The sequence below is a fragment of the Colobus angolensis genome, unplaced genomic scaffold, assembly GCF_000951035.1.
Source record: "Colobus angolensis palliatus isolate OR3802 unplaced genomic scaffold, Cang.pa_1.0 Scaffold19, whole genome shotgun sequence".
NCBI classification, from domain to species: domain Eukaryota; kingdom Metazoa; phylum Chordata; class Mammalia; order Primates; family Cercopithecidae; genus Colobus; species Colobus angolensis.
The window spans coordinates 1,632,497-1,645,017 of NW_012115043.1; the positions used below are offsets into that span (position 1 = coordinate 1,632,497).

General features: G+C 51.2%; 1 protein-coding gene across 3 annotated transcripts in view; it reads right to left on the bottom strand.

The window, feature by feature from the left end:
- The window catches only part of PAQR5 (progestin and adipoQ receptor family member V), a 68,355-nt gene that overhangs the window by 4,299 nt on the left and 51,535 nt on the right, over nucleotides 1-12,521 (bottom strand). For all 3 annotated transcript variants that reach the window (XM_011940325.1, XM_011940326.1, XM_011940327.1), the window contains 2 exons: nucleotides 5,380-5,476; nucleotides 2,804-2,945 (listed from right to left, as the gene is read on the bottom strand). In XM_011940325.1, coding sequence (XP_011795715.1) covers nucleotides 2,804-2,945; nucleotides 5,380-5,476 — 239 coding nt within the window. The remainder of the gene's footprint in view (nucleotides 1-2,803; nucleotides 2,946-5,379; nucleotides 5,477-12,521) is intronic.

The window sequence follows — 12,521 nt, forward strand, 5'->3', positions numbered from 1 at the left end:
AAATTAGCCAGGCATGGTGGCGGGCACCTGTAATCCCAGCTACTCAGGAGGCTGAGGCAGGAGAATGGCGTGAACCCGGGAGGCAGAGCTTGCAGGGAGCCGAGATTGCACCACTGCACTCTAGCCTGGGTGACAGACAGAGACTTCTGTCTAAAAAAAAGGAGGTTAGGACACAGACAATATATATACAATATAGAGAAAAAGATCATGTAAAGACAGATGGAAAGAACGGCCATCAAGCCAAAGAGGAGGCCTCTGGAGAAACCAACTCTGCCAACACTTTGATCTCAGATTTCCAGCCTCCGGAATTGTGAGAAAATAAATTTCAGTTGTTTAGGCCACAACAGTCTGTGATACTTTGTTATGGCAGCCCTAGCAAACTAATACAACATAAAAGTTAAATAAGGATTCTCTTTTGGTTTAAAAAAAATAAAATAAAAAGGCTGGGCATGGTGGCTCACACCTGTAATCCCAGAACTTTGGGAGGCCAAGGCAGGAGGATTGCTTGAACCCAGGAATTTTGAGACCAGCCTGGGCAACACAGTGAGATCCTATCTCTAGAAAAATTGAAAATTTAGTGTTGCACCCTTAGGACCTATCTCAGAAGAAATACTCAATAAATGTGTCCTAGGACTTGACCCAGCCTGGCCACCTCTACTATTGAGCAGGAGCAGAGTTAGGAATAAGAATGTAGAAGGGTTGAGGATTCTCAAGTGGATGTCTGACAAGTTTCCTACAGCAGGGAGCTGTGAAGCCCCCAGTATCTGTCTCCAGGAAGAAGGTGTGCCTGGAGCTGCCATGCCTGCCTTACTCAAGCTATACTAATGGGCGGTGTATGATTTCCAAATGTGTATGTGATGCAGCAAAGTGGTTTCATCTCCAGCAGAGAGCTGTGCTTTCAGGACACAGGGCAAAGCTGAGTGGTAACTAGCCACCTTCTCCAGCTGACACTCAAACCTGTCTCCACTGGGGCGTGAGATAAAAGACAGAAAAAGCCATCAGCATTGGATGTATCTGAAATGTGGCTGCAGCAGGAAGAGTGATTTCAACAATCCTGCCTAACAGGAATAGGGAGGAGCTTCCTGTGGGCCAAACCATGCCAGGCCAGCACTTCCCAGGAAACCTGGGGCTCATGGCCAGAGAGGGATTCCCACCTCCAGCAGACTCTGTTAGTTAAGGACTGAGAATGTCCCAAATCTTGTTAATGATCTGTCATGAACTATTGTCTAGGAAATGTCCCCCAGAGGGGTGTTTTTCAGCTCTGTACCCCTAGGCCCAAGAAGGTGGGACAGAGTTGAATGAATAAAATGTTATTAAGAAACCTGAGTGGTAGCAAAAGAAGGCCCAGGGCTATTTTTCCTGCAACCCCAAAACGTGCTACACAGCCACCTCTACTTCATCAAGGGGGGCTGGGGAGGTGGACATGGCAGTCAGGATGCTGGTGACTCCGATTCCCTGGCCTCTCCTTTTCCTCCTTTTTGGAAATCTGTTCTCTAAGCATTTTGCTAGTTACAACCCCTTCTGACACAACAAAAGAGGAAAAAGAGATAAAACTTTAATCAGATCAAACAAACTGCATCTGGCCACATCTCTTAGTGGAAGGAGATGGAAAATCAGGAACAAAATGGGCTTGGAGAGAAGCAAGGTCCCCACCCTGGTGGGGACAATGACTGGTCCTTTGATTCCCATGTACTCATCTAAGGAACTCTCACCCCAAAGTCTTATCATCCTCACCAGAAGTGATGCAAGGATGCCTCCTCCTAACCAGTCCCAGAGCCAGAGCAGAGGAGGCACATTCTGCAGGGCCCCGCCCCTCCTTCCCTAGACAGAGCGGGGAAAGAACTCTGCCAGCAGGTGGAAACACCCGTGACTCTGACACCTTCTCTCCACCACATCATCTGGAACTTCAGTGAGCTCGGGTTCATCTGGAGGATGACTCGGCCTCTGTGTGAGTATTGGGTTTCACTCCTGGAGTTTCTGGTTCAGGAGGTCTGTGGTAGGGCCTGAGAATCTGCATGTTCTCAGATGATGCTGATGCTGCTGGCTGACGACCACCCCTTGAGAAACCACTGTTCTACCATGAACTCCTGGCCCCCTCCTGCCCACCATGCTCAAGACGAAGAAAGATGCTTTCCCCTTTTCCCTTTTCTGCATAGCCGCCTGTTGTCTGGTACCCTCAGAGCCATCTTCATCCTGTCTTTCCTCTTCCTGTCCTCGGCTGCCCCCAATGTACTTTTTTTTCTTCAGATAGGATCTCTCTCGCCCATACTAGAGTGCAGTGCACCATCGTGGCTCACTGCAGCTGCAACCTTCCAGGCTCAAGCCAACGCCTCCTGAGTAGCTGGGACCACAGGCACACACCACCACACCCGGCTAATTTTTGTGTGTTTTGTAGAAACAGGGCTTCACTGTATCACTCAGGATTGTCCTGAGCACAGGCTCAAGTAATCTGCCCACCTTGGCCTCCCAAAGTGCTGGGATTACATGCATGAGCCACCACACCCAGCCCCAATGTTCATTTAATAATGGGATCCATGTTCTGGATGACAATAGGACACACTGGCTCCATACCCCATCAGAATGCCTTAGGCTCCTGGGCCCACTTGCCCTTCATCCTGCCCATACTACCTAACAGTGCACCTGCTGCGGACATCCTGGCCTCTGGCAACTTGCAGTGGTACTCACCTTGGCCTCTCTCCCTGCCCCTCCCTGCCCTTTGCAGCTCCATGTGCTAGAGTCCGGGACAGGACCCTGCCCAGCCAGGTGGGCAATGAGCAGAGCAGCAGGGCTGTTGCCCACTCACCGATGTAGTCAAAGCGTCCTGGGGCTAGGCGCTCCGGCAGGTGTGCGGAGTACAAGAAAGAGGCCAGGAGGGTCATGATCATGTGCTTCTGGTGGTAGGAGGTGGCTTCATTTTGTGCACTCTCCCCAGGGAACAGGAATAGCTGCAGGTGTTGAAAGAAACATCAGGTCTTGAGAGGACAGGCCTGAGGCAGGCCCTCTTCCTTCTCAGCACCTGCAGCTGGGACTCTGGGGGCTCTGACACCCACACATGTCAGCACACACACACAAACTCCAGAGGCCAAGGCCCTCACCTCCTCAGGTCTGTGACCTGGGAGAGGAAACTCAGGCACCATGTGAGCGGAACTCCTATCCTGAGTGTGGTCGATTGAGACTCGAGACTATTGTATTTCAATCCCCTAAATGCTCATGAGAGTCTTTTGGGTTATTTACTTACTGAAGCGGGGAGAAAAAGGAAAGGAGGAAGGAATGGGAAAGGAAAAGAAAGACAAAAATCCTATTAGATAGTTGGTACTCTTTCTGGGGGTGAAATGTAAGTACAATTGACTCTTAACATACAGGCAAGGGGCACTGACCCCCTGCAGTCAAAAGTCCATGTACAACTTTGACTCCCCAAAACTTAATTACTAATAGCCTCCTGTTGACTGGAAACCTCACCTGTAACAAACTGCCAATTAACACATATTTTGTATATGTATTATATACTGTATTCTTACAATAAAGTAAGCTAGAGAAAAGCAAGTGTTTTTGAGAATCCTGAGGAGGAGGAAGAAGAAAAGGGGTTGGTCTTGCTGTCTCCTGAGTGGCGGAGGTGGAAGAAAACCCATGTATAAGTTCAAACCCGTGTTTGAGGGTCAATTGTATAGTGGATTCACGCTGGAACTCACTTTTTATCAGCACATCCATTGAACTGGTGCTCCTAATTAAGGCTTTAAGGCCTAGAAATCCCTGGAAGGCCTTCTGAGTCATCCAAAAGTATCAATCATGGCGACTATACTGTTTCAGAGCTAAGTGTAGTTTTTGTATTATTGTTATAAACAGTCATAGCAGCCACCACTTACCGAGGGCAGCAAACCAGGCCTCTTACATGCATCATTTCACCTGAGCCACAATTATCATAAGGCAGACTCCATTTTCCCCATTTTGCAGATGAGGAGAGTGGGCCAGAGAGTGACTTGCATATCACTTAGTGAGAAGTGAAGTCAGGATCTGAATCCAGGCAGGCTGATTCCAACATCAACATTAGCACTTAGAACTGGACCTCCCCTTCCCTCTGCCCTCCTCTGACTCAGCCACATGCCAGAAGCACACGACGCTTGTCACAACACAGGACTCGCACTGCCTGATTTGGAGGCACATGGGACAGAATTGCTCTATCTGCTCTTGGTTTCCCGTGTGTGGTCTGCGCCCTCGAGGAAAGAGTGAGGGGAATGGGCTGCAGCCCCATCTTTGGCACTCCTCCAGACCCACAGAGGCAGAGCACAGAGAACGTGCTCAATGCCCCAGCTGCTGGGTGGAGCTCAGCCCCTCCCCTTGTCCCTCAGCCCTGCCATCTGGGCTTTATTCTTCAAGCCCACAGGACACCGCCTCTGGGAGGAAACTTCACTCACTGGGTACTGGATAGGCACTGCAGAGCCTATCAGATCCATTGTTTTGATTAATCCTCATTACCCCCTACAAAGGAGGGCTGGTACCCTTGTGTACAGATGAGGAAACTAATCTGAGGCTCAGAGAGTTGCGTGCCCTGCCTGAGGTCACACAGCCAGTGAGCAGTGGGACCAGAATTTGAACTCAAGCCCATATGGTTTGAAAGTGCATGGACTTTCCCCTTCTTGTCCTACTTGCTGTCCCTACTATACCCTCTTCCTTTATGCTCTCCATCTCGTTCCCATCGCTCCTTTAAGACCCTCGTTCATGCCTTTTCCTTCAATATTAACAGTATACTGCTTGATGATGGAACAATGCATTCCCGAACTCTTGCTAACAGTCAGCACTTTACATGTTCTCCGTGTAATCCTCCCCACAGCCCATGAGGTGTTATCAAGCCCAGCTTACAGATGAGGGACATTGAGGCATAGAGAACTGGCCCAGGGACTGACAGCAAGTATTGGAGCCCTGCCTGCAGAGCTCGCTCTCCTGCTCACTCCACTCAGCCCCAGGCTGCCTGCTCTGCCTGGCTCTATGACATTCCTGAGCCCCCAGTCATATTGTCAGGCAGGGCCTCTGTGCTTAGGCCATCTCCTAACCACTCCTCAAGTGCCACCAAGGCAGCACCTGGGTGCAGGGGAAAGAAAGATAGATCAGACTGTTACTGTGTCTATATAGAAAAAGGAAGACATAAGAAATTCCATTTTGATCTGTACTAAGAAAAATTTTTCTTATATCTTTTCTCAGTCTCTCGTCCCACCTGATGAGAAATACCCACAGCTGTGGAGGGGCTGGCCCCCTTCACCTAGGTCTCGACTCCTGTTTTGTTCTACAGTTCCCATTGCAGTGCTGTGACCCCCAGAAGCTCAGGAAAACCACTGACTTCCTGGTGTTACCAACAGGCAGAGAGGAGATGCAGCCAGTCCTTACCCTGTAGAAGATGGGGAGGGAGTCCCACGTGTACGGATAAGCAAAGGCGAGCACACGAATCACCTTACAGAGTCTGGGCTTCTGGATTTCAAGAAACCTAAATGAGGGAAGGAAAGTGGGGAGGAAATGGAATGAAAAGAGTCTCAGTAAATTGCACGCGCACATGCATGCACACCGAGGGCCTGGTCATCAACAGACGACAAGCATTCTTGTACAAGCTCCTGTGGCCAGCAGCTTCTCCACCAGCCTCATCCATTCCTCCCACCCCAATGGAAGTGACAAAACTTCAGATGCAGAAAGATCTCCGGAGACACCATCTCCAGACCATGGGAAGCAGTGGTGTCCAGACTAAGCCAGAAAGGAGGCGCTGGGCAGAAACCCTTTGAGGGCCAAGTTACGTAACTGCCAAAGAGCCTTTTAAAACTGTAGTTGCTACAGGGACAGGGAATGAGTAGGGAGCATCGGGGGATCCCCTGCCACAGACTCTTGGGGGGCACACTCTGCAAAAGCTGAGATGCACCTATCTAGTTGGAGCCCAAGTATTATCACGCAGGAGGCCTGGGTTGAAGTAGGCATTTGATCCTTGGAGAGCTTTCTGGAATATTTATACCACAAACAGGGATACTTGCCTTGGGAAAACTAAATAAACATGAAGTCTCCTTCTCTCCTTCTCTCCTTCGTTGCCACCCTTACCCAACCTCCAATCCAAGACAGCTGACAGCAACATTAAAACAAGTGATGTTGATTGTTGAGAGGCAGGTCCCCCCAGACAGAACATGACAGGGCCTCAGCTGACTTGGGCCCAGCCTGGGGCAGCAGCTCAGGGTACGGGGAACTGGGCTGCACAGAGGGCAGGCTGCACACTGGGAGGACATGGGGATGGGCAAGGAGGATCTCTGCACAAAACCACAGCCCTGAACTGAGGCCTGGGTAAGGAAGTGCTCATGGGCCCTGGCTAGGCCACCAAGGCCAGGTAGTAGGGACAGGTACAGTCCCCATATCAATGCTGAGGTGTACTGTGGAGGGCTGTGTCCTCCCTCAGGGCCCACAGGGCTGCAGGGTAAGGGCTGCAGGGGATGCAGAGCCACACGCTGAGGCTCTTGGGATGGCTGTTCTGATGCAGTCTGTAAAGGCAATGCATGCATTTGGGCCCTTTCAGCCTTTGCTGACAGTTCTGCCCCTCATCACACTGGAGCGATGGGGTCTGGGTCCTGCTGTGGCTCCCACTCTGCTCCCAAGAACCTCGGGACCAGTCCACTAGCCTGTTCTTTCTCCTTTAAATGCCATCTGCTGTTTCCTCTGAACCCAGACGCATTTCCCGTGGCCAGGCTGTTCACATCTCGTATGAGCCAGTAAAGCTACCTGACCATAAACCTGGCTGCTGCCTGTATCCCTCAGCATGGAGTATGCAGGGACTTCCACATCAGGCAGTTAGGGAACCCTCCTCAGGCAGGCGCCAGGTCTGGTCAGGCCTGGATCCCAGGGACCCAGCACAGAATCAGGTCTGAGGATGTGGACATTGTCCAGGCTAGAGTGCTCCACTCAGTCCTCAGGGCATCCGAGCACAAACGGCCCACCAGAGATTCCCGTTTCAGGGGAAAGGGACACCACTGTGTGCCCCAAGAAGCCCCACGGCCTCCCAAGACAAACTCTAACTTCACTCCAACCCACTTTCGTGTTTCTTCTTTGCTGACCCTGCCTGTAAGTCATACATGGCACATGGCACGTACCAGGTGAGACGCTCAATGAGAAGGGACTAGGATGCATCGTCCCCCCAAAAAAGATCCAAACTCTAGGAGAGGTGAGGCAGCAGCACTGTGATTTCATGTGGAGAGCTTGATCGGGACACACTGGGTTCAAATCCTGACTCTGCCCTTCACAACCACGTGACCTCGGCAGGTCACTAACCTTTGTGTACTTCCTCATCCTCACGGGTGACACAGGGACAATGACTGTGCCTCGTCACAGCCTTGTTGTATGGATCCGATGAAACGATGCTCGTGCGGTGTTTAGAACTGTGCATGGTACAGTCACACAGACTAAACAGCAGCTTTTAAAAAACATGCATCGTGGAGCTCCCTTCTCTCCCCCGCCCCACCTTGTATCTATGTTGGTCCAGAAAATAGGAACAGGAGGGAGAAACAGGTTCTGGGCGATTTGCCTGAAGTCAGATGAGTCAATAAGAAGCAGAGCTAGGATATAAACCCTGGGCTTTCTGGTTCCCAAGTGTCACCCCTCTGCCTCAGGCAGTAGGCTGGGTAGCTTCAGACTCCGCCCAGCCTTCACCCTTCCCTGCCCGCTCTGCCCCTGGAGCAGAGGGCACACACTCCTGCCATCCCGAGAGCCAGGTACCTGCCTCACCGGCCTTCTTAGTCCTCCAGCAGACCCTGCCCGGTGCCCTGCCACCGCCTGCCGTCTCTGGGTTGAGAGGCTCGCTCTTAAAGGGCCCCTGTGGCCACTTACACTCGAAGAAATCTGGCTCTGGCTGGCGAAGGCCATCCCCCAAAGCATGGATTTTCTGTGACTTGAGACAACATTTCGCTCGGCCTGACAAAGTGTTTCCCCAGGGGCAAACGGACCAGCCTCTCCAGCTGCAAAGCCGAGTCTAGAGGGAAAAGAGGAGAAAAAGCAGAATAGAAGAGAGACGGCAACAGAGAGAAAAAGGCAGAAGGGCCGGTAGCTTGGGAGAGGGGCCGCCCGCTACCAAGTTGCAGTTCCACATTAGGCCACGCGATGTCGCCACAGCCAGAGCAGAGCCACAGCCACAGCATCCTCAGAGGCGCCCCACGCGCGGCCCCACAGCCCAGCCTGCTCGGGCTTAGTAGGGCAGTCCCGCAGCAGAGGGCTAAGGGGCTGCTATGCAGGAAGTCAGGTCTCTGCTCAGAACGAGGTTGGCAAGACACTCTGAGTTGCGGGAGAAGCCTTCGTTAAGGGAAGGTCGATTCAACACAGTCTGTTCTAAACCCTGACTACACAGCTGGAAGGATTGGCAACTGGAATTCCTGAACTAGGGCTTGAAACTAGCTGGCCTTTGGAAAAATCATTCTATTGCAGAGGTGCAAGCACGAGTGCACGTGTGTGTGTACATGGGGGCGGTGTTTATGGTTGTTTTATTGCGTAGGAGTTGTCTGATTTTGGAGAACTGCAGGAATGTGGACATTTCCCCACGCCCGTACCTGGCCAAGCCTCTGTCTGAGAACCATGTCTGCTGCGCCTTCTACCTCCTGCGCTGACCTCAAACCCCTTCCAGGTCAGCTCCACCCCTCTGAGCTGCCTCAGCAACTGCCAAGCTGTCCTTACAGCAGAGCTCATGAGTGAAAATTAATCTCTCGCCCTCACAGCTCTGACCAGCGGGTTTTTCACTCAGCTCTTTGGAAAAAAAAAAAGCAATCAATGGTTGGACGCATTGGAGATGGACAATGATTTGTGATATACAGCACTCTCTGTGTAACTGACATTTCTGAAGAGAGTGGCAGCCCTTTCCTGTGCAGACATGAGCAGGCCAGGGCCTCGGCCACCCCCACCTTGCTCCAAGAGCCATGAAGAAGGCATGCATTCTCTCATTTCCCCTCTCAAATGCTACAGAATGAGAAGGCAGTTTTCTGGAACATATTCATTTGAACCAAAGTCCATGATAGTAAGAACCAAAAACCACTCAGGGTACGACAAAGCTATGTTGAGATTAGCCTTAATGGTCTGCCTTATAATGGAACGAATGCCATTTCAACCCTGATTTTCAGGCAAGCATCAGATAACTATCAAGCTAATATTGAGGTTCCTGGTCTCCCCCTGTGCTCCTGGGAGGGGAAGGTGGTTCTCTCCTGCTCTGCCCAACTACAGCTGGATGGAGCAGGAGGGAGAGGCAGGGGTGGAGCCTGGGGGAGGAAGACAGCTGGGAGAGGAAGCTTGGAGAAGACACTAAGGCATTGGCATTGCAGGATGCCCAAACCAGAGAGGACCCAGAGGATGTTGTCTCAGATGCCCTCACTGAAGATGCAGACCCTGAGGCCCAGAGGGGACAGGGGGACAGTGACTGCCCTGAGGCCACACAGCAAGTCTAGGGGAGCAGGGTTGAAATTCAGGCCTCCAGATGCCCACACCCTCCTCTCTACCCACTTCTCCTGAAGTTACTCAGGGCCAGCATCACTTCTGCACGAGTCAGCTTTCTCACTCTCCAGACACCAAAGGCAGAGACAGGGAGTGAACAGAGTGGAGGACAGCTTGTAAGAGCAGCAAAACCACAGACAGGGGAACGTGGAGCGAGGACGAGGTACAAAGGGCACTGGAAGGGCCACAGCTGGAATGCCCACTCTACCTTTGGGTGCAAGAGTGTGGCATGTGCCCCCTTCCTCCTTTTTGCTTCCAACATAGCCCCCCACCTCCCTCTCCCCTCAGCTCCCACTTCTGTGGTTGTTAACATGCCTGGAAACCCCTCAGGGCACAGAAGCTGAGTGCGTAGGATTTTTTTTTCCCTAGGAGACTCTCATCCTTCATGAGCAAAGGACCAGTCCTCATAGGACCCACAAGCCCCCAGCCCACCATCCAAGTCCCTCTGCAGCTGCTCTCCTCTATCCACTCTTGCAGACTCTGGCAGCTCTGATGCACCTTGCTGCTTCCCGACCCTGGCCCACCCTCTCTGTAGTCTTCATCCTTTTTCTGGCTGGTTGCTCTATCCTCCTCTTCAGCTAAAGTGTTCGACCTCCTTCAATATCCAGTCCTAATGCCACCTCTCAGAACCCTGTCTATCTCAGCAGGTGTCATTCTCCCTTATCACTATTTGTTTACACTCCCTTCCGCTACACTGTAAAGGAAATGATGGCCTCATGGGCCTCTAGGGGCATCTGCAGTCTGTCTCTCCTACAGCACTGGGTGCTCTCTGAAGGTAAGGGCATCCTTCTGGCACCCCCAGCTCCTAACGTGGTACCTGGAGTATGGCAGGTATTTAAGGAATGTTGGATGGGTGGGTGAGCGTGTAGATGGGTGGATGGATGGAGTAGCCACAGATGTACTCCATAAATAAATAATCCATTTCATTGGCGAAGGGAGAAGCCCCCAAACTCAGGCACCCAGGAGATGTCTGACAAAGCTGCCCTGTCAGATAAGTTCCTCCAAAGACACCAGGCATGCCACATCCAAAAGACCCCATCTGTTATATCTGAACCATCCGGGAAGACTCCTGGCTAGAAGAAAGCAATCTAGGCTGAGCAGAGTGGCTCACACCTGTAATCCCAGCACTTTGGGAGGCCGAGGAGAGTGCATCACCTGAGGTCAGGAGCTCGAGACCAGCCTGGCCAGCATGGCGAAACCCCGTCTCTACTTGAAAACAAAACAAAACAAAAATTAAAACCAGCAAGTGTTCTAAGAATCTGAATTATGAGCTCCTGGGGAAACCATCTTGGATCATCCATTCTGGAGACAATTTCTTTTTTTTCTTTGCTCCATTGCCCGGGCTGGAGTGCAGTGGCATGATCTCAGCTCACTGCAACTTCTGCCTCCTGGGTTCAAGTGATTCTCCCGCCTCAGCCTCTTGAGTAGCTGGAATTACAGGCGCCTGCCACCACACCCAGCTAACCTTTGTATTTTTAGTAGAGACAGGTTTTCACCATGTTGGCCAGACTGATCTTGAAACCTGACTTCAGGTGATCCACCCACCTGGGGCTCCCAAAATGCTGGGATTACAGGTGTGAGCCACTACGCCCAGCCTCACTCTGGAGACTTTCTCCCACACTCACGAAGCCTTCTCTTCCTCATTCGCCTCCTCAACCTATGGTGCTCTCCCCGTCTAATCCTAAATTTCAAACATCAGAGCCACACAGGCCTAGGAGAGCCAACCAGACGGGAGTAGTGACTGGTCCAAGGACCAGGTCCAAGAGTGTCCAGGTTCCTGGACCATGGCCGGTCCACAAGTCTATGCACCCAGGCCTCCGGGGCTTGCTTCATCTCTGCTGGACTTGTTTCTGCAGCGTTATTACTTTTCTATGTGTGCTACGCCTCCCTTATCCATGGCAGGGACTCCTAGAAAGAGACTTTCACTCCCATGGAAGGCAGCTCCATATTTCCAACCCGCCTCAGCACAGGCGAATGGAAAGCGAGTTGGAACAGGTATTCCCGATGCTGTTTCAGAATCTATCCTTCCATTTAAAAATAAAAAACAAAAACAAAAAAACTGGTTTGTCCTGTTTGTGAAACTTGCCTGCTCTCCCTTGTGAAACTTGCCGGCCCCACACATCCCAAGGGTCACCCAAAGGAAGTTGGAGACAAAATCATTCTGGAGAAGTTACCAGATGGGGCATATTTCACCTCCCTGTTTTTTTCTGGGGAGATGGGGGCGAGTGGAGGCCAGGAGATTCCACTGGCTCGCTGGAGTTGCCGTTGCGGAGGACAGAGAACTCAGATGTACCTGCCAGCCTACCTTTCCTGACCAGCATCAAAGGCCTCCAGCCCAAAAGTACTGGCCTTGGCACTATTCAGCCAGGGCTGTCACCCCAACACAACCATTTGGGAGATTCCCTGAGTATTTTAGGGAAAAGGAACTTCCGGGCAGTTCTCTTCTACAAAGAGCTGAATAAACAGGTGTAGTTATCCCCATAACAATATAACAACATTCTCTACACTCACACCCCAGTGAGTTTTCTTAAAAGAAAGAAATAAAAAAAAAACAGTGGGAATTAGAGCCAGTGAGTTGGGCCTGACTCACAGTGATGAGGGATGCATAGGGCATTTGAATAACACCATCATCCATCACATATGCCCAGAGGCAGGCACACCCAGTCACCATTAGTGACCGCACATTTGTGGTGCACCTCCTCTGTGCCAGGCTTGTGCTAAGTGTCCTGGGTACATTACCTGTAATTCTTCCATTTGCCTTAGGGGTATTTGTAACAGCCTCATTTTATAGATGAGCAAACTGAAGTTTGAGGTGGATAAGCGACTTGTCCAGCAATTGAAACAGCTGCATCATTTGTAAAGCCTGGTACCAAATCAAAGAGCAAGGACCTCCTTGTTCAAAAATTATTACAAATTATTAAGAATGCAGCAGACGATCCCAGGAAGGCGAGGCTGCAGTGAGCTGAGATCCCACCACTGCATTCCAGCCTGGGCCACAGAGAGAGACCCTGTCTCAAAAAAAAAAAAAAAAAAAA